The 20,578-nt window shown below is 35.4% G+C and overlaps 3 protein-coding genes across 3 annotated transcripts; all 3 read right to left on the reverse strand.

The window, feature by feature from the left end:
* Positions 1–1,183: 1,183 nt before the first annotated feature.
* Positions 1,184–2,565, reverse strand: LOC140803296 (presenilin-like protein At2g29900). The gene has a single exon (XM_073159107.1). The coding sequence runs from the start codon at positions 2,476–2,478 to the stop codon at positions 1,204–1,206; it is 1,275 nt and encodes a 424-aa protein (XP_073015208.1). The 5' UTR covers positions 2,479–2,565; the 3' UTR covers positions 1,184–1,203.
* Positions 2,566–11,781: 9,216 nt separating this feature from the next.
* LOC140803297 (glycerophosphodiester phosphodiesterase GDPD6-like) lies at positions 11,782–15,815 on the reverse strand. Its single transcript, XM_073159108.1, has 8 exons — positions 15,519–15,815; positions 14,220–14,398; positions 13,703–13,886; positions 13,434–13,508; positions 13,219–13,328; positions 12,871–13,089; positions 12,292–12,447; positions 11,782–12,096 (listed from the first exon to the last, which is right to left on the reverse strand). Exons 1-8 carry the CDS (start codon positions 15,529–15,531, stop codon positions 11,860–11,862), a joined length of 1,173 nt encoding a protein of 390 aa, XP_073015209.1. The 5' UTR covers positions 15,532–15,815; the 3' UTR covers positions 11,782–11,859.
* Positions 15,816–16,709: 894 nt separating this feature from the next.
* Positions 16,710–18,491, reverse strand: LOC140803904 (mitochondrial import receptor subunit TOM5 homolog). Its single transcript, XM_073159745.1, has 2 exons — positions 18,270–18,491; positions 16,710–16,985 (listed from the first exon to the last, which is right to left on the reverse strand). The coding sequence occupies exons 1-2, from the start codon at positions 18,354–18,356 to the stop codon at positions 16,908–16,910; spliced, it is 165 nt and encodes a 54-aa protein (XP_073015846.1). The 5' UTR covers positions 18,357–18,491; the 3' UTR covers positions 16,710–16,907.
* Between the last annotated feature and the right edge of the window lie 2,087 nt (positions 18,492–20,578).

A 20,578-nucleotide genomic window follows, 5' to 3' on the forward strand; every position in this document is an offset into this window, starting at 1 on the left:
ATTACAAAGTAAATTATATTAAAATAAAGATTGTTTATTACACTTGAGTCAATAGATTCCCTAGCCAACCGTTGGCTTGCAGGATATCTACTCTAACAAAGTGATACCCTCAATTCGCTTCTTGAAGATAACCATGCTGTGACTCATCAGTTGTGGTCATTTACATCAATAATAGAAGCCAACTTAGACGAGCAATCCAACTCATATCAAGATATTGTTTTGAAGCATATCTTTTTTATGAATAATATGCATTACATTGTTCAAAAAGTTAAAAGCTCCAAGATTGGAACTTACTAGGGGGATGAATTGATTCGACATCACATTTGTAAGTACCGGAAATATGCAACGTGCTATAAAAGAATCACTTGGAGTTCAATGCTTCTGTTGCTACATGAGGATGAATTGGGAAAGGCGACTCTAAAGGCAAGATGTCGTGGTTTTGCCACTGCTTTTGAGGATTTATACAGAAACCAAACGGGATGGTATTCCAGATCCGCAGCTTCGCGAAGATCTAAGGATTTCGGCCTCAAAGGCGATTATCCATGCATACCGCCACTTTGTAAGTCAAATTTCCAGTTCTATCGGTGACAAATACATCGAATATTGGGAACAAGATTCGGCAACCTATATTATTGATCTTCATGAGGGTACATCAAAGTCGTTGAACCATTTTCCAAGGAGGTGAGTTTGGATTTTGGATGGTCCTAAAGCGTCATTCCTTCTTTAATGGTCTCAGTTGGGAGTTTTTGTGTGTGTGTAGTGTTAGATTTAGTTTTTGTACACTATTCCCTTGTGTATGCATTACAGTTTTAACTTGTATGGATCAAGGTGATTTTCATCTTGCATTTAACATCTTTATTGAACTTGAAATAATTAGAAGGTGATGAAAGAGAACGAGGCAACATCAAGCATGCTCATTGTCTCGGTGGCTATAAATACAACCCAAAATAATTATTCATTTCATTAATATGACCTAAATACGAGAAAAAATGAGTATATGCTCAAACTCTAATGATTCAATCTTCCTTGAACCTTGAAGCTTCAAATTCATGACTACAACCTCTGTAATTCGCTAGTGTGTATCCGATTTGCCGGTTAAGGGGATGAAAAAATGCCAACTCTTGCGTTTACATTTCACCAAATAAACATGAAATCAGTCACAAGGGATTCCAAACATGTCGGCTAAAGAAATGTGCTTTATTTCTAAAACATCAACAGGTTCACTGAACATTGTACAACAAAATTTTCAAGCAATAGCCGAGTAAGTAAGTAGAACAACACACCTAGCAAGACAGACACCGGAAGTGCCGGTAGAACCTTCTCATACAGTGCAAGGAGCAACAAGGTTATGCCAAGACCAGCAATTATTGCAAGGTAACATGCATACACCGTCATGAAGTCATACATAGCAGCTCTACCAACTAAAACACTGTAAAAGATGAAGTCACCTAACCCAAGCTTGATCGCACCTGAGGATGCCAGGCCGATCCCTTCGAGCATAAGGTTCTCACTTGGAGCTCCGTCTTCTGGTGAATTTAATCGGACACTTATTTGATGCTGAATAAGAGGAGCAACAAGTTCAGAATCCACGCTGGGAAACCGACCTTCTTCAGCATCAATGGTATTCCTCTCGTTTTCGCTACTTCCAACCGATAAACATGCCCCTGGGGTAGGGATTTGATTGGAGTTAAGCCCTCGATTTTCACCCGAACCACCCCTTCCCTCTCTCCATAACCTTCTCTGTGGCACACCACCAATCGAGCCAGAATTGCTACTGATAACCGGTCGGGCCTCGTAGACTAAAGCTGGAATTTCTTCATCTCTTGATATAGCTAGCTCTACTAAGAGCCTCAAAGGTCCACCAGGCAGCAAAACGGCGGCCAGATCATATAATGCCATGGCAACTAAAAGCACCCAAGTGGTCCATTCGGGTAAAAGGGTGAACCAATAAGCAACCAGCATCCCAATGACAACCAAATAAGTTTGTGTAACAAATATAGCCATTTTCGACATAAACACAGCCAGGACACCAACAACAGTGAAATTAAACAAAACGACACAAAACGTAATACAATCAACCGGAAAGCTGAAATCTTGGATCAAAAAAAGAGCAATCTCCCCGCCCAAGAACCCCAAAACTAGAAAAGCAGAGAAACCCATGTAGTATTTCAAGAACTTGGTGCATCTGAAATAGAAAAGCAGCACTAACAGGAAAGTGACCACTGTCACCATGGCAACAAAAACAAGGGAATTCAAAAGGGCTCCCTTGAATTTGTCCCATATGGAATCTGAGTTGGTTTCAGAGTAGGCCACAGTAGCCATCGATGTGATCGATAAGCCATTAGAAGAGGAATCCGTGTTGAGTAAAGAAACAAGAATCACCACCAAAATCATGCATATCGAGACTGGAGTTACGATTCTGACGATTTCTTCGCCGAGAGTTTCCAGAATGCTTCTGCGTCTTAGATTCCGATCCATTGCAGTGTTGGATCTTGGGTTCGACGGCTCAAAGTATGGGGAGAAATTCCTCCCTCATTTAAATGGGATCCACAACATAATAAAAATCTTATTACTTTTTCTTTTTTATTATATGTCATCACAGACATCATTACAATTTAACGATACCAAAATATTAAATATTTTTGATAATTAATGACGAAATTATTCTAAAATTGCAGGGATTGTTTTATGAACACAAGATAATAAAACTCTGAGTCTTTTTAATAATTGAATTAAAATGTTAGCTGTGATGTAGGAATATATTAATATCTAATCTTATAACTATAATACTCCTAGTTCTTGTTTAATGTAAACTAATTATTCTGCACAAGCGATGTATGTGTGTATAATTTTTTTTATTATTATCGTTGGACTAAAGTGAAATTTGACAAATTATGGAGAGACTAAATTGATGTTTGAATTGTTGAAATAAAAAAAATGAAAATAAAAGTGTGCGTTGAAATTAAAAACAAAAGTGTAATATTAATATCATATAAGATTAAAATTGAAAAAAAAAAGTTAGTATTCTTTCTAGGTGGTTAATATGATGTTCTCAATTTTAATAAAATAGAATAGATATAAATAGTAATTAATGAATCTTTCTTTGTAATATGATCAAACTGTTGAAAAATATATTTAAAATGTGTGTATTGAATATTTGAATGTTGAATATTTGAATGTTGAAAATAAGAGTTGTAAATATTGAAAATTAGTGTGTGATGATGTAGGTAATGATGTATTTTATTTTTGGATTATTTGTAAAGATTTCCTATAAATAGATCTCTCATTTGTGAAGAAAATCACAATTGAGTAGAGAGAAAAATATTATAAAGTGTGTAGTTTGGTAAATTTTGAGAGTTTGAGATTTTTACTTTTTACCATAAATTTTTACTTTTTCAAAACACGTTATCAGCACGAAGCTCTAAAAGTCCTATATACTTTTCCAAGCTCCAAAGAGAAGAAAAAGGTAACAAAAGTAATTATATTTATTTTACTATTATTTATTTATTGTGTATTTATTTAATATGCAATATAATGTTATTATTAGAAATAATAAAAATAAATTTTTCATAAACTTGTTATAAATCCTGGGAGGATGTTAAGACGACATCCCACACTCCCGGTAAGGGATACGACAAGTATAAAACCCTATAAGGTTTTTAAACAAAATAAATTATGACACTCATTATAATATTATGATATGATATACATAATTATTGTAAGGCCCGAGAATTTAATTACCGTAATCTTAGATTAATCTGGGATGATTTCTTGATTTATTGAAGTGATTATAGACGGAACGGAGTGGACCGGGAAAGACGAAAACAGACACGGAATATATGTGCGAGGGTGTGCATTTGCGCACATGCGCGGCGTGTAAGCGCGCACATGCGCGGATTGTCCAGAACCTCTTGCGCATCTGCGCGAGACAGGGCGTGCATATGCGCGAGGTAGGTGAAATGCCGAGGAAGAACTCCAGAGAGCTCGGCGCATATGCGCGACGTAGATGGCGCACATGCGCGTGAAGGGCAGGAGGTTTGGCGCATATGCGCGAGATTGACGGCGCATATGCGCGAGAAGAAAGAATGCCGGGCCGAACCTTCGGCGCATATGTGCGGTGCTGAGCGCGCATATGCGCCAGTCATGCAGAATGAAAAGGAGCCACTTGGCTTGTTGCATGTTACGTGTATGTACATATATATATATACACAACCGAGATTCTTCAGAAAAAGAGAAAGAAAACGAAGGCTTGAGGAAAGAATTGCTTTCAATTTTAGATTTTGATTTACGATCAATCCGGCCGTCCGATTTTGAATCCGACTTCGGTATTGAGTTCCTATCGACGTAGGCTACAACTGGACGTAAGTTTTGCTACGTTTTTATATGTTTTGAAAATATGGTATTGTCAGAATCTGATATGATTCATATATGATGTTCTTGGTATGTTAGACATCGTATAATCGAAATCGGATTGAGGAACAAATACCATATGAAATTGTTATGAATTTCGGAGTTGATTTGATATCAGAATTGTGTTATTATCGATTATGAGACGTGAGAATTAATATCTGATTGATATGGTATTGCTGGGTATATTGAGATTATACCGTTATGCCGTCAATATTGAATTAGATTGAGTATTGTGCAGAACATATTGAATTGGAGTAATGTATTGATATTATACTCCTCGATATTGTCATGTCAGATTGAGTATTGACAGGCTTTGAGTTCGAGACTTCGACAGAGTCAGAGTATCAGAAAGAAAGGTATAAATTAATGTTGAGTTGGGATTGCACAACTCGAGTGAGGTTTGACTCGAGTCTCCCTAAATCACATACTTTCAATTATTGCATTGATATTTGCAATTGATGAGATTTATGATTGTAGTCTATTGATTTATAGCCACTGCATGTAATGACTGCTGATTCGCTAGTCATCGATTGATTTGCTTAGATACTGAATGCATGTATTGATTACTGAGTCGTTGAGTCATATGCTGATTCGCCTAGTCACCGGCTGATTCGTCTGGTTATGGGCTGATTCGCCTAGTCACCGGCTGATTCGTCTGGTTATTGACTGATTCGTCTAAACTTCAGCTGATTCGCTTAATTACAGGCTGATTCGTTTGGTTATTGGCTGATTCACCTAATTCTTGACTGATTCGTCAATTCTGCGGCTGATTCGCCCAGACATTGATATATGAATTATATCGATGCCGTTTAGGGATTGATTCATTCCTATCGACTGAGATTCGATATAATTAACTATATCCAGACATCGGGATCCCTAGGTTAGAGTTGAGTCGAGTCTGAGACGACGTGTCGGTTGAGTTGAGTCTGATACGCCATGTTGATTTACATTGGTTATATCATTCATGTTTATTGAATGCTTGATATTGATTTATGTTTCTGATATGAGACATGTTATGAATAATTCTTATATGCTTTCGTATATGATTTTGTATGATTGCATGTATACATTGTTTATACTGGGATATTTATATCTCACCGGAGTTATCCGGCTGTTGTCTTGTTTTGTATGTGTGCATGACAACAGGTGGGGCTGGATCATGGTCAAGAAGAGGATGAGAGAAGATTAGATAGCGTGGAGATCCGGGCTTCGAAGCAACATAGGATTCAGCACTGATATGTAGTTGAACCTAGTTGAATTCTTGTAAATAACACAAGATTTGCATGTTCATGTTTAATATGTAATTTGAGTAAATTACATTACGTTTCCGCTTTGTATTTTAAAAAAAAATTTAGACCCTGTTTGATAATTGATTAATTAGTCCCAATCATGATTAAGAACTGGATTAGCGTCCGGGTCCCCACAATTATTTAAACATATCTAATATTATATATACCATATTATTACCATAAAATTATACAAATACATATCTTTATTTTTTGGTACACCAACGGTCATAAATGGTAAAAAACGGCTAGTTTTTGCCCTATAAATATGATCTCACAAACACATTCAATCACTCCAACTTTCTCTTCTTCTCTAAAAATTATTCATCATCAAAATTTTCGAAGAAAAAAGAAGATGGCTTTCTCAAGGATATTTTTAATTATTTTGGTTATCATACTCACGAGTCTTGTATTTATCGGAGAATATCCTCCTCGTGCGTTTTCTTTATTTTTACAAATACTTGTCCTTGTTGTTTATCCGTTACTTTGTATTGCAATATTTATTAACTAATAAAATGCATCGTAATTTTTTTTAGTACCACCATGTCAAATTTAACAAAGCTCGAATTTGTTGCGCTCGACATCACGGGAAATAATTATATGCCATGGACTCTCGATGTAGAAATGCATCTTGAGTCATTGGGTCTAAGCGAGATTATTAAAGAAAATGGCATATGTACATCACAAGAAAAGGCAAGAGCCATGATATTTTTGCGTCGACATCTCGACGAGGGATTAAAATGTGAATATCTGACTGAAAAAAATCCCATGGCTTTGTGGAAAGGATTGAAAGAAAGATTTGAACATATAAGGGAAGTTATACTTCCGACCGCCCGTGATGAATGGAATATGTTAAGATTCCAAGATTTTAAGAAAGTCAGTGATTATAATTCAGCGATGTATCGAATAATCTCGCAGCTAAAATTTTGTGGACATGAGGTCACAGAATCTGAGATGCTTGAAAAAACATTTTTCACGTTTCATGCATCAAATATTACTCTACAGCAACAATATAGAGTACGTGGATTTGCGAGATATTCTGAGCTCATCGCCTGTCTTCTTGTGACGGAAAAAAAAACGAGCTATTAATGAGAAATCATTAGTCCCGGCCCACTGGATCAACATCATTTCCAGAAGTAAATGCTGTAAGTAAAAATGAATTTAAACCTCGGAACCAAAATCAAATTCAAAGACAAGATTTTGGTCGAGGTCGAGGTCGAGGTCGAGGTCGTGGACGTGGAATTGGCCGTGGTCGTGGTCGAGGCCGTGGTTTTGAAAACAATAGAGATAGTTATTTTTATAACTCATCTCAAAAGAGCGTCCCAAACCATCCACAGAAAAGGCATCATGAGAATACAAGTGTTAATGAGAATCACTCAAAAAGATATGAAAGTTCTTGTTACAGATGTGGTACTCCAGGACATTGGTCCAAAGTTTGTCGAGCCCCTGAGCACCTTTGTAAACTTTATAAAGAATCATTAAAGGAGAAAGAAAAGGAGACCAACTTCACTGAACGCGGTGAGCGTTTGAGTGATTCAACTCATTTTGATGCTGGTGATTTTATGAATGATTTCTCTGGAAATGATCAATATGTTGGTGGGATCGAAATGAACAATATTGATGCTGCAGATTTTCTCAACGATTTCTTTGAAAATGAACAATATAATGGTAGAATATAAATGTATAATAATTAATTTTTCATGTATTCATAGAATAATGTTTTATTGTATAATTATGATATGTGTTATATTTAAATATATATTGCCAGTAATTTATTTCATTGCATATTTTTTTGAAGTTCAAATATGGAAAATGCTATGAGCAAAGCTGAAGTTTGCATACCCGATAGTGGTACAACGCACATTATCCTCCGAGATAAAAGATATTTCTTGGAACTAAAACCAACAAAATCAACGGTGAATACAATATCAGGTCCTGTAGACTTGATTAAAGGATGTGGTAAAGCACAATTTTTGTTATCTAATGCTACAAAATTTTTGATCAATGATGCTTTATATTCACCACAATCGAAAAGAAATTTGTTGAGTTTTAATGATATATATTCACATGGGTATGATACTCAAACAATGAATGAAAGGAATGAGAAATATATGTGTCTTATCACATATAAATCAGGAAAGAAATATGTGATTGAAAAACTACCAATGCTCCCTACTGGATTGCATTATACACATATAAGTCTCATTGAATCAAACATGGTAGTTGATAATTCTTCGATATTAACCAATTGGCATGATCGATTGGGACATCCTGGTTCAACAATGATGCGAAGAATTATAGAAAATACACATGGTCATCCACTGAAAGACCATAAGATCTTTCAGAATAATAAGTTTCAATGTAAAGCATGTTCTCTTGGAAAACTTATTATAAGACCATCACCAGTCAAAATCCAAACTGAATCACCAATGTTTCTTGAACGTATTCAGGGTGATATTTGTGGACCAATCCATCCACCATGTGGACCATTCAGATAATTTATGGTATTGATTGATGCCTCCAGCAGATGGTCACATGTATGTTTATTGTCAACTCGAAATGTTGCATTTGCAAGATTACTTGCTCAAATAATAAAATTGAGGAATCAGTTTCCCGATTATACAATCAAGAAAATTAGACTTGATAATGCTGGTGAATTTACTTCCCAGACTTTCAATGATTATTGTATGTCTATGGGAATCATTGTTGAGCATCATGTTGCTCATGTACATACACAGAATGGATTGGCTGAATCATTGATTAAACGTCTGCAAATGATTGCTAGACCAATGATTATGAAAACAAAGCTCCTTATTTCTATATGGGGACATGCAATTTTATATGCTGCTTCATTAATTCGCATCAGACCAAGTGCATATCATAAATACTCCCCATTACAGCTTGCATTTGGTAAAAAACCAGACATTTCTCATCTGAGAATTTTTGGATGTATGGTGTATGTGCCTATTGCACCACCACAACGAAAAAAAATGGGACCTCAAAGAAAGGTTGGAATTTATATCGGTTATGATAGTCCATCAATCATTCGATATCTTGAACCTCAAACAGGCGACGTGTTCACAGCACGTTTTGCTGATTGTCATTTTAATGAGGAAATCTTCTCAATGTTAGGGGGAGAACAAAAACATACCGAAAAAGAAATTACATGGTATGTATCATCATTGTTACATCTGGATCCAAGAACAAAACAATGTGAAAAAGATGTACAACAAATTGTACACTTGCAAAGAATAGCAAATCAAATACCAGATGCATTTGCAGACACAAAAGGGGTAACTAAATCATAGATACATGCTGCAAATGCCCCTGCTCGAATTGAAATTCCAAAGAAACAAATGGAAGATACTCATGATGTCATTAAACGCCTGAAGCGTGGAAGGCCAGTCGGTTCCAAGGATAAAAATCCTCGAAAAAGAAAATTCATAGAGAAACACGATGATCACAAATTAAAGAATGATGTTTCTGAAGAAACACATGATGATCACAAAATAGAGAATGGTGTTCCTGGAGAAACATATGATGATGAAAATGTTCTGTCAGAACCACAAACTGACGAGAATCATGAAATCTCTATCAATTACATTAATACTGGAAAAATATGGAACCGAAAAGATATAGATGAAATTGATGATATATTTTCTTATAATGTGGCAATCGACATCATAAATGATAACGAACATCATGAACCAAAATCTTTTGGTGAATGTAAAAATCGGCAGCATTGGATAAAATGGAAAGATGCCATCCAGGTTGAATTAGATTCGCTAAATATACGTAATGTTTTTGGACCTATAGTACTTACACCTGAAGGTGTAAAACCTGTTGGATACAAATGGGTTTTTATTCGAAAGCGAAATGAGAAAAATGAAATAGTAAGATATAAAGCTCGACTTGTTGCACAAGGTTTTTCTCAAATGCCTGGAATTGATTATGAAGAAACGTATTCTCCTGTGATGGATGCAATTACGTTTCGGTATTTGATTAGCCTGGCGGTATCTGAAAATTTAGAAATGCGTCTTATGGATGTTGTTACAGCTTACTTATATGGATCACTTGATAGTAATATATATATGAAAATCCCTGAAGGATTTAAGATGCCTGAAGCACAAAGTTCAAAACCCAGGGAATGTTATTCTGTGAAATTACAAAGATCATTATATGTGTTAAAGCAATCAGGTCGAATGTGATATAATCGACTAAGTGATCACTTGATGAAAAAGGGATATGTAAATAATTCAATATGCCCTTATGTTTTCATTAAGAAAACAACATCCGGATGCATAATTATTGATGTATATGTTGATGATTTAAACATCATTGGAACGAATAAGGAAATTCAAGAAGTTGTGTCATACTTGAAGGAAGAATTTGAAATGAAGGATCTTGGAAAAACCAAGTATTGTCTTGGTTTACAAATTGAACAAAAAGAATGTGGAATGTTTGTTCACCAGACAAATTATACAGAAAAGATCCTTAAATGTTTTAATATGGATAAAGCAAATCCTTTAAGTACTCCAATGGTTGTTAGATCATTAAACATAGAAAAGGATCCATTCCGTCCATGTGAAGATGATGAAGATATTCTTGGTCCAGAAGTACCATATCTAAGTGTCATTGGTGCCCTTATGTACCTTACAAATTGTACAAGGCATGATATATCTTTTGCCGTGAATCTGTTGGCAAGATTTAGCACATATCCAACAAAGAGACACTGGAACGGAATTAAACATATATTCCGTTATCTACGAGGAACGACAGATTTGGGACTTTTGTATTCAAAAGATGCTAGTCCAAGTATAATTGGTTATGCTGATGCTGAATACTTATCTGATCCACACAAGGCACGTTCCCAAACTGGATATGTATTTACTCGTGGAGGCACTGCAATATCTTGGCGTTCACATAAACAAACGCTTGTAACAACTTCATCAAATCATGCCGAGATTATTGCACTACATGAAGCAAGTCGTGAATGTGTGTGGTTAAAATCAATGACCCAACATATCCAAATCTCATGCGGATTATCATTCGACGAGAAGCCTGTGATACTATATGAAGATAATGCTGCATGTGCTGCTCAAATGAAAGAGGGATACATAAAAAGCGACAGAACTAAACATATTCCTCCTAAGTTCTTCGCATTCACCAAGGAGCTAGAGAAGAATAAATATATTGATGTTCGTCACATTCAATCAAGTGAAAACTCATCAGATCTCTTCACAAAGGCACTACCTACGACAATATTCAGAAAGCACATATATAATATTGGGATGCGCAATCTACGAAATTTGTGAAGAATTGTTCATGTCAACATCAGGGGGAGTTTACGTGACTGCACTCTTTTTCCCTTACTATGGTTTTTATCCCAATGGGTTTTTCCTAGTAAGGTTTTTAACGAGGCAGTATAAAAACATGTAATGAAGACAAACATTATGATCATCATCACAAGGGGGAGTGTTGAAAAATATATTTAAAATGTGTGTATTGAATATTTGAATGTTGAATATTTGAATGTTGAAAATAAGAGTTGTAAATATTGAAAATTAGTGTGTGATGATATAGGTAATAATGTATTTTATTTTTGGATTATTTGTAAAGATTTCCTATAAATAGATCTCTCATTTGTGAAGAAAATCACAATTGAGTAGAGAGAAAAATATTATAAAGTGTGTAGTTTGGTAAATTTTGAGAGTTTGAGATTTTTACTTTTTACCATAAATTTTTACTTTTTCACAACACAAACTAAAATATAAAAGATAATATTTTAATTCAAACTTTTGACTATTAATTATCTTTAGTTGGCAGCATTTATTGATAACGATGATTATCGTTGGTCCAACACAAGATATAAGTAAAAAAATGTTTATGGCAATAATTATTGTCATTGAATCCAACCTTCATGGGAGCTACAACTTTTAAATGCGTTTTTGGAGAACTATTTCTACTTCAAATTCTAGTTAGCACTTCATGCCAGTAGCATTATTGTAGATATCGTGATGTATTTATGTTTCCATGTTGGGTTTTCACAAACTTGTTTTCTTGAAGCCAACATAGCTTCCTGGATTCTTCATTTTCTCTGCCTCAGAAATATTTTGAAGGAGGAAAAATGCAAAGAAGACAGTTGAACTACACAAGAGAAATACTAATGTTTGAAATTTGTGATCATGGATACTATCTTATCTAGTAATTTATAAGCGTCTTCCTCGTCAGATGGGAATGGGGAAGTCCACTCCTGATACTGATGGAGACTGCCAGTGAAATCTGTAAAGAGTCCATCAACACCAATCGTGTGCATCCAATACTTGTATTCGTTATACGGATCTTCACTAAAGTTGAAGTGCAGAAACTGGTTCTCGTTCCGGAATGTGTAGGGGTGCACCTGTTATCAAAACACCATTTCAAGACGAGCTTCTGATTATTGACATGTTCGTCGAGATTGTTAGTAAAGTAACATCGCTTAAAATGAAATGTTTTTGAACGCACGACACAATCTTTGAGTTTAGACATGTCTGTAAGGAATACCCGGAATTTGTGTTGCTTGGATTGATTTTTACTGGCAAAAACGAGTTTGTACCTGAAGATTATGAGCATGTGCCCTAGCTACAAGATCGGTGGGTGTTTGGAGATAATTATTGGATGCTGTAACAAGGGTATCCTTCCAAGGTCCAATTCCCACAACATATTCTTTGATAAAGTCGAGATATTTATCTGAAGTGATCTCCCAAAATGACTGTCACAACATTCTAGCATTAGATTGAGAATATATACAGAGAACAAAAATTTCGAGTTCATACAACAAAGGTTTTTGGGTTGTGAGTGAAGACAACTTCATAAGTAACATATACGAAAACTAATCTGACAAGCATAGTAAATATCATGCAATTGTGAACAAGAAAAACTAGTTGGTACCGCTATAGTCAAGATGGCCTATAGCCTATCAGATAGAAAATCTACTCGAGGGGTTTTTTCTCGAATTTTATAGCCTACAATGGGATCGGATGATCATTAAAAATTAAAACACTTTCTATTTCATGTTTTGGCTTTTGGAAAGAATTTGTGCGTAACTTTAATAATAGCCATAAATACCCCAAAAAAGATATGAACTTGTTAATATCCGGTCAGATGTAAAAAGGATGAAGTGAAAAGTATAGACCTGATTTGTATCCTGAGTAGGCATCGTTGTATCATCAATTAGAAAAATCTTGGGCACATCAGTCAGGTTAGATATATAGGTAAGAGATGTGGGTGCAAACGACTGAACAAAAACAGGCTGTCTCAACCATTGCTTTGACAAATAGGATCCCTTGTATCCGTACTTCTTGAGTGTCTCGACAAATTTGTCCTCAAATTTCTTTCCACCTGACCATTTTACCTGCCCAAACAAGATATGTAAACATCGTATGAGATGACATATTTTAAGACAAATCAGTCACATTTTACGGTTTGCATCTGTTGCTCTAAGTAAGACAGGGTTGTGATAAGAAGAAAAGAAGGAACTCACATGTTGATTGATAAATACTGGATTTTTCATCTCGGGATATATTCCAACAACTCGTGGTGCATCAAGAGCGATTGAAATAAACTCTTCAAAAGTGATTATAGGAAATTGACCTGCAAAGTGATATGAAACAAATTGCTGGTGTTAGATTTTTTGTTTTGGACATTGCGTGTTTAATATTTATTTTCATATAAGTTTACCACAACTTTGGGACTAACCATTATATTGCTGATCCCGAAAATGGTACCTCTGCTTCACTCGCAACGATTTTAACTCTTTTATGGTGAAATCAACTGAACATCATAACAGCAGATTTTAAAATGTTTAACTACAAAAAATAAGCAACAATCATTGTACTGTGACATGGATGAATTATGGCAAACGAGCATAGATCACACCTTAAGGTTACGGTTCACCTTGATCAGATGCATTAAATGTGAAGATAGCAATGCTAGAAAAATATTTCCAGTTCTGATAGTGTTCTAACCTGTGAAATAGCCGGTAATATTATCCCCTTGAACCTCATAAGTCCTCTTTCGATCAGAGAATTCCTTGTGCATAGCTATATCAGTTGTATCATCAAGGTTTACATCATGGAAGCATATAAGAACACCATCTTTCGAAGACAGAATATCAGACTCTATGAAATCAGCACCTTCTTCAATGGCTCGCTGCAAGTTTATCATACATGTATCGAATATGAAGGTGGCATGTAGAAAATATAGCTAATCAATCCAACATCAATCAAAATTTCGCATTAGGATTGGCCTGTTGAACGAACAATATTAGCTTTGAACTGGCCATATTCAAGTCTCTGTAATAATTCAAAAGGTATTAACTACTACTGAGCCGTGATATCAAGCATGACACATTTGAGAATGGAGATCATGATGTTAATATTTCATGGAAGTAACTGAATTAATTTATTACTGATAACTAGGAGGAACTTTAGTAAGATGTGTTGGACAGCGCACATACATTATGGAAGGTACAGGAGAATATACCATGTAAGCAGCAGCTGTTTCTTCGGGAATTTCTCCATTCGAACCACGATGTGCAATGTTATATGGACGAAATGTTTGAAGCGGCTGTCTGTTTCTGTCATTTCTTCTGCCCGGGAGAGGGTAAAGTGCTCTTGCCGAGCACCCAACAATTAATAGAAGAAAAAAGAAAGGGGCATGACCTGCAAAGCAATGCAAGGACATGTAAAACTGAGCTCTGGGAACATAAGTATGAGGCGCTCATTTATTTTTCTATTTTTTTGTTGTAGTGAAAAAAGGAAACTTTTACATAAGCATCAGCTTGAGCCTTGAAGAACACTATTATAATACATTAACTCTTAGTACATGAAATAAAATTAACAACTGATAGAGACAAGCATTTTACAGAATTAAATGACACAACACAGAATTTAATCTAAATTTAAAATAAAGAGATTTGCAGATTCCTACTACGTAATGTTGTAGAGGAGAAAACCACATCAACAATAGCCACCAGATAAGCTAATTGAAGCGTGTAAAAAATCTTTACATTCCTTCTGTTTTGTCGAGGTAGGGAAGTAGAACTCACAAGGAGAAAGCCACATCAACAATACTACAATAGCCATCAGATAAACTAATTCGAGCACGTAAAATCTTTTCAGACTATATTGTCCTTCTGAGGCCGTTTCTATCATAAACACAACAAATATGCACCAGCGGGCAATTTTTCGTTAAAATTTTCAATCTACAGCTTCTAGATTTCGTTCCACTATTCACAGCCCACAGTTCCTACTTTTCTTGTGCAGTACCTTATTACTTATGCAGTGCACAAGCCCGTCATCTTGCTCATCATGAAAAATGCACTACTGGTCTCAAACTTAACAAGCATGAGCAACAAGTCACAGACCACAAAGCACAAGACTTTTAACATCCAAACCGCCTGCCATCAACAAAATCCGAATACAAAAACCAGATTGATTTGATCGAATGCATGATGCCATAGTAGCTCAAGTTGCTCCGATTTTATGAATCATCAAATGTTATCTGATTTCCCAGCAAAATTTTAAACACAAAAATGTCCGAACATAACTCAGTACAAACATTGCCGACACAAAATAAAATTCATGAAAATCCCACAAATCCCAGCTCACCAAAACTTTAAAAGTTCGACAAATTCCAGAAAACTGCAAAATACGTGACATGTAAACGGGAGCAAAAGCTGTGTCTTTAAATAAACGGAATCAGGAAATTGTCATAATCTCTCTGTACGATCACATGAAAACATTAAGCAAATTTAAAGAAATGCCGAAAACGGATACTCACAGAACGAACCCATTGGCTCTGATGCTGATCCCGTTTTCCTTCTCCCCTATTCGGATGCTCTTTAATTACAAATTTTGATTCAAATGGCACTTTGTTTCTTCATTATTAAATATGATTATCCTCGCGAAGGCGGATTCTATGCCTTGGATATACATAAACTGTGCGAATATTCCAACGATCGAAGGAGAGAGCATGCAAGAGATGACAGATGAATATAAACCGTCGATTCAGGAGGTACACATGGATTGGAGGGCTTTGATTGTTCTTGTGGTCCACCTTTTTGTGTTGGTTTGACTCCTGAGTCCTGCCATAGGAGCACAATTCTATTTCTTGGTGAATGGATAATCATTATATTTTATAATTTTTATTTGTCATCTTTTTTTCATCAGTTCTAAATATATAAAATTCGTTAATTTTTTTTTATAATTCGTGTGAAAATATATCTTTTTCATCGGTTGTAAATATATAAAATTAGTTAACGAATTTAAAACACATATAGACCCGCAAATATTGAACAGAGGAGTATTTATTATATGCTGTTTTTGGGTCAACTCCCGATGAATATTTCCATTAACGTACTGGAATTTTAAAATTCCAGACTAAAACATTCCCCCGATTACTCTAACCACCACAATATTCATTGAAATAGTTCATCAATTGAATCATCAAAATGGCAAGTGGTCTAACTATATCTGGACTCTTGTTACGAGAAAAGACCCTCAAGATTCATTAAAAACAGGTTTCCTATATTTACAAATTAAAATAATCGAAGATAAAGGGTTTGCTATGTGAGGATCGTTTCGATGGCACGGGACCATCGACTTTGGACCAATAATGGTTGAAGCAGTAGAAAGTGAGGGAACCCAAACATCTTATATTATGACTTTCTCCCACCATGGCAGATAAAGTTGACATACATACACACATACAATATACATACATGTGTGTGTGTGCGCGTGCGTATATAGAGGCGGAATCCTGTGTGTAAGGATGATTTTTTTTCTCCAGGGCAATGTTGAACAAATAAAGTACTCAAAAAACAACAATTGAGGTCCACAGAACTTATATTGGCTCTTTACCCTTGCGCCGATGATAGAAAATGGGACAACCGAGAGGAAAGGGTGCTGAACAAGGAATTCACTTAAATTGAACCCTTCTCAAAACTTACGCACGCACAACAAATATTCTCTGTTAGTTGACAAAGTGCATGCATATCGAGAAAATAAAACTCCAAAGTTCTTCACTGAAGTTAAACTAAATGTAAAACTCATTTCATGAACAGCTGGTCTACAAAAACATTGATTTGGAATAATTCATGGAAAGTCAAAGCAGAGCACAAAAACGAGCCCCACACTGAAATGGCTAGGCACTTGGTAGTGCAGTTCATTTTCATATGGCCATCAAATCACCATACCGGCGCATCAAGACAATGGAGCCAGCAAAGAGCCCAAACGCACGGAGTAATTTCTGCAGTGAGAGAAAAGAATGGGATAATGAGTTAAATAAAAAAAATAAGGCATCAGAAAACATATAGCAGAGCGAGTTAGATAAATTTGGAACAACAATAAAAAAAAAACTCACAAAAATAAGACAGGTGCTAAAATATTTGGATCGAAGAAAGGGGTTGGTTGTATGCAAAGAAAATGATTTCTACGAATTTCTTAAAACACCAAATCTTCTATCAAACCAACGGAACAACAAAAATAAGGTTATCCACAGAACAGCACATTTTTTACACAAAGAACACTGAACAGATGGTAAAATTGATATATGGAATCCGAATTGGGAGACTGAATATTGGAAATTTGTCATTCCTAGTACCAATCCAATTGGTATTCAACATTATTCCCCACCTTTACGATGTATAATATCATTATGTTCCAATCACAAATTCCTTGAGGCAAGTGAATATGGTGAAAACAGATTTTCATGGAAGTTTCTTTCCAAGATTATTGGAAAGATACCAAGGCTTTGCAAACTCGGGATTAGTGTATGGAGATTGTTGATATTTATTGTGAAGGGAATCGAGCTGCGGATTGCCTTGCACATTTTGCCATTAGTAATTCTCAACCTATTCGCTATTTTTGATAAATTTCCTTCTAGTCTAGGGAATGCTTTTGGCTGCGATCTCATGGAAGTTGCTTATCCACAAGTTTGCATGTTTTAGATATCATTTTTTGGTTATCTTCACATTTCCTTCAAAATCAAAACAGAAAAAGGGTTTTCGCTGCATCACTTCCCAGCAAAGAAATCCAACATCCAAACATAACTTATTTCAAAGAGCAACAGCAAACCCAGCACTAAAAGGGCTTAATTGTATAGGAAGCAGCCGAGTGCAGCAATCCATTTCATATCTACCTCCACCACCCACATCCACAACAGATTTCATGATTTTCTAGGAGAAAAGCTAGCCTGAAAATAAGCAATCGATATTCCCACACTCCACTGGTTTCAGAAACGAAAATGTTTTCCCTATCAATTGAAATTTGGAACAGCCGCACAGCTCATTTGAATTTCACAAAATGCTAAACAATAAATTGTTTTTATTTCATAAAACAAACGATCAGATATAAAAATATCAGCTGCAAAGCATACAAGGAAAAAGTTTGGGATCCCATTGATTGGCAATAAAACCTCAACCGGTCGGCAAACAAATTCATATTTAACACCAATTATACCTCCTAAAAACAAGAAAAATGTAAGCACTGAAAGAGATTAGAGAAACCATAAAATAAGGTGATTTATAAATACCAAGTTGAGCTCCCGTTTCTCGGGGTCATGGACTTGAGAGTGCCAAAATGCTTTGATATTCTCCACCGATAACACTCCATCCGCCATTGGAGCACCTTCTTCCTCACGATTTCGCAACCACCGCGGAGAAAACTCGAGTGCGTGTTTTTCCACTGCGTGTAGGTGTTAGGGTTTTGGATCAGGGTTTTGGGGAGAGAAGTCAGAAACAGAGGAGCGGGCGGCTTTTGCGTACAAAAATTCTTTTATAAATAATTATTGCATTTTTAAAAATTGAAATATGTTGTGGATAGTAAAAAATAATGAGAAAGAGAGAATGATTTTAGAATGATTTATTCATGATCAGAGACTTCTTTTTATAGAACACATTTATAGGGAAACAAATCTTATTCAATAATCATCTATAATATTATTTCTATAACACTCTCCTTTAGATGATTATCGACTCGATAAATAATTTGCAAAGATGTTGGGTCTCAAATGTTGCCTTGTTAAACCATTGTCAGTAAACCCAATGAGAAAAACCTGAACGAAAGAAAAAGAGTACGACAATAGATACTCTCCTTGATCTCAATCATCTAAGATCCTTCAACTGGTGCATCCCTATCTTGTGCATCAATTTCTTGAATGTTGAAGTTGGCAATGCCTTTGTGAATAAGTCGGCTACATGGTCACTTGAGCGAATTTGGTGTACGTCAATATCACCATTTTCTTGAAGCTCGTGTGTATAGAAGAACTTTGGTGAAATATGCTTTGTTCTATCACCTTTGATATAACCTCCTTTTAACTGCGCAATGCAAGCAGCATTATCTTCGAATATTACTGTTGGGCTATCTTTGGCTGTTGGGAACCCACATGACTCTTGAATATGTTGTGTCATAGATCTCAACCACACACACTCCCGACTTGCTTCATGCATTGCAATGATCTCAGAGTGATTTGAAGAAGTCGTTGTTAAGGATTGTTTCACCAACTTCCATGATATAGTAGCTTTATGTGGATCAGAAAGATATCCTACATCTGCATATCCAACTAAAGAAGACTTTGATTTGTCGAATAAAATAATCTCATATCAGTTGTACCTCGAAGGTAACGAATTATGTGTTTTACACAATTTCAATGTCTTCAGGTTGGACTTGAGTTATATCTCGCTAAAAGATTAATAGAAAATGATATATCTGGGCGAGTAAAATTTGCGAGATATGACAGTGCACCAATGACTCTTAGATATGGTACTTCTGGACCAACAATTTTTTCTCCATTTTCAGGTGGTCGAAAAGGATCTTAGTTAGCATCAAGTGATCGAACAAACGTGGGTAATGCTAATGGGTGTGCCTTGTCCATGTAAAAGCGCTTTAATATTTTTTCTTTATATGATGATTGATGAATAAATATTCTCTCTTGCAAATGTTCAACTTGCAATTGGAGGCAAAAAATTTTCTTTCCTAAATTTTTCATCTCAAACTCATTTTTCAAGTAATTGGCAGCTTTATTAAGCTCTTCTGGAGTGCCAATAAAATTTAGATCATCAACATATACTGTCACAATTGCAAAACCCTCATCTGTTATTTTTATAAAAGCGCATGGACAAATAGAATTATTTGTGTATCCTTCTTTTAACAAATATCCACTAAGACGATTGTACCACATGTGACCAGATTGCTTTAATCCATATAAGGATTTATACAGTTTTATTGATAACATAGTCTTGGGCGCTTCACCATTTTCTTTAGATAGTTTGAATTCTTCATGCACTTTCATATATATATATATATATATATATATATATATATATATATATATATATATATATATATATATATATATATATATATATATATCAAGTGAACCGTAAAGATAAGCAGTTACCACATCCATAAGTCGCATATCAAGAGTTTCTGATACTACTAAACTGATTAGGAATCGAAAAATAGAGGCATCCATCACAGGTGAATATGTTTCCTCATAGTCAATTTCAGGTCTCTGTGAGAAACCTTGGGCTACGAGTCGGACCTTGTATCTTACAATTTCATCATTTTCATGCCTCTTTCGTACAAAAACCCATCTGTATCCTATTGAGATTACATTTTCAAGTGTTCGTACTACAGGTCCAAATACTTTATGTTTTTCTAGTGAGTCTACTTCAGTTTGTATGGCCTTCTTCCACTTTGGCCAATCATCTCTTTGTTGACAATCTTTAACGAATTGTGGTTCTGGGTCTTCATTATGTATGATGTCAAGGGAGACTTTTACGGCAAAGACATTGTCAACAATTGTATTATTTCGATCCACAATTTTCGAGATGATATATA

This window comes from Primulina eburnea, chromosome 10, assembly GCF_022965805.1.
Source record: "Primulina eburnea isolate SZY01 chromosome 10, ASM2296580v1, whole genome shotgun sequence".
Taxonomy (NCBI): domain Eukaryota; kingdom Viridiplantae; phylum Streptophyta; class Magnoliopsida; order Lamiales; family Gesneriaceae; genus Primulina; species Primulina eburnea.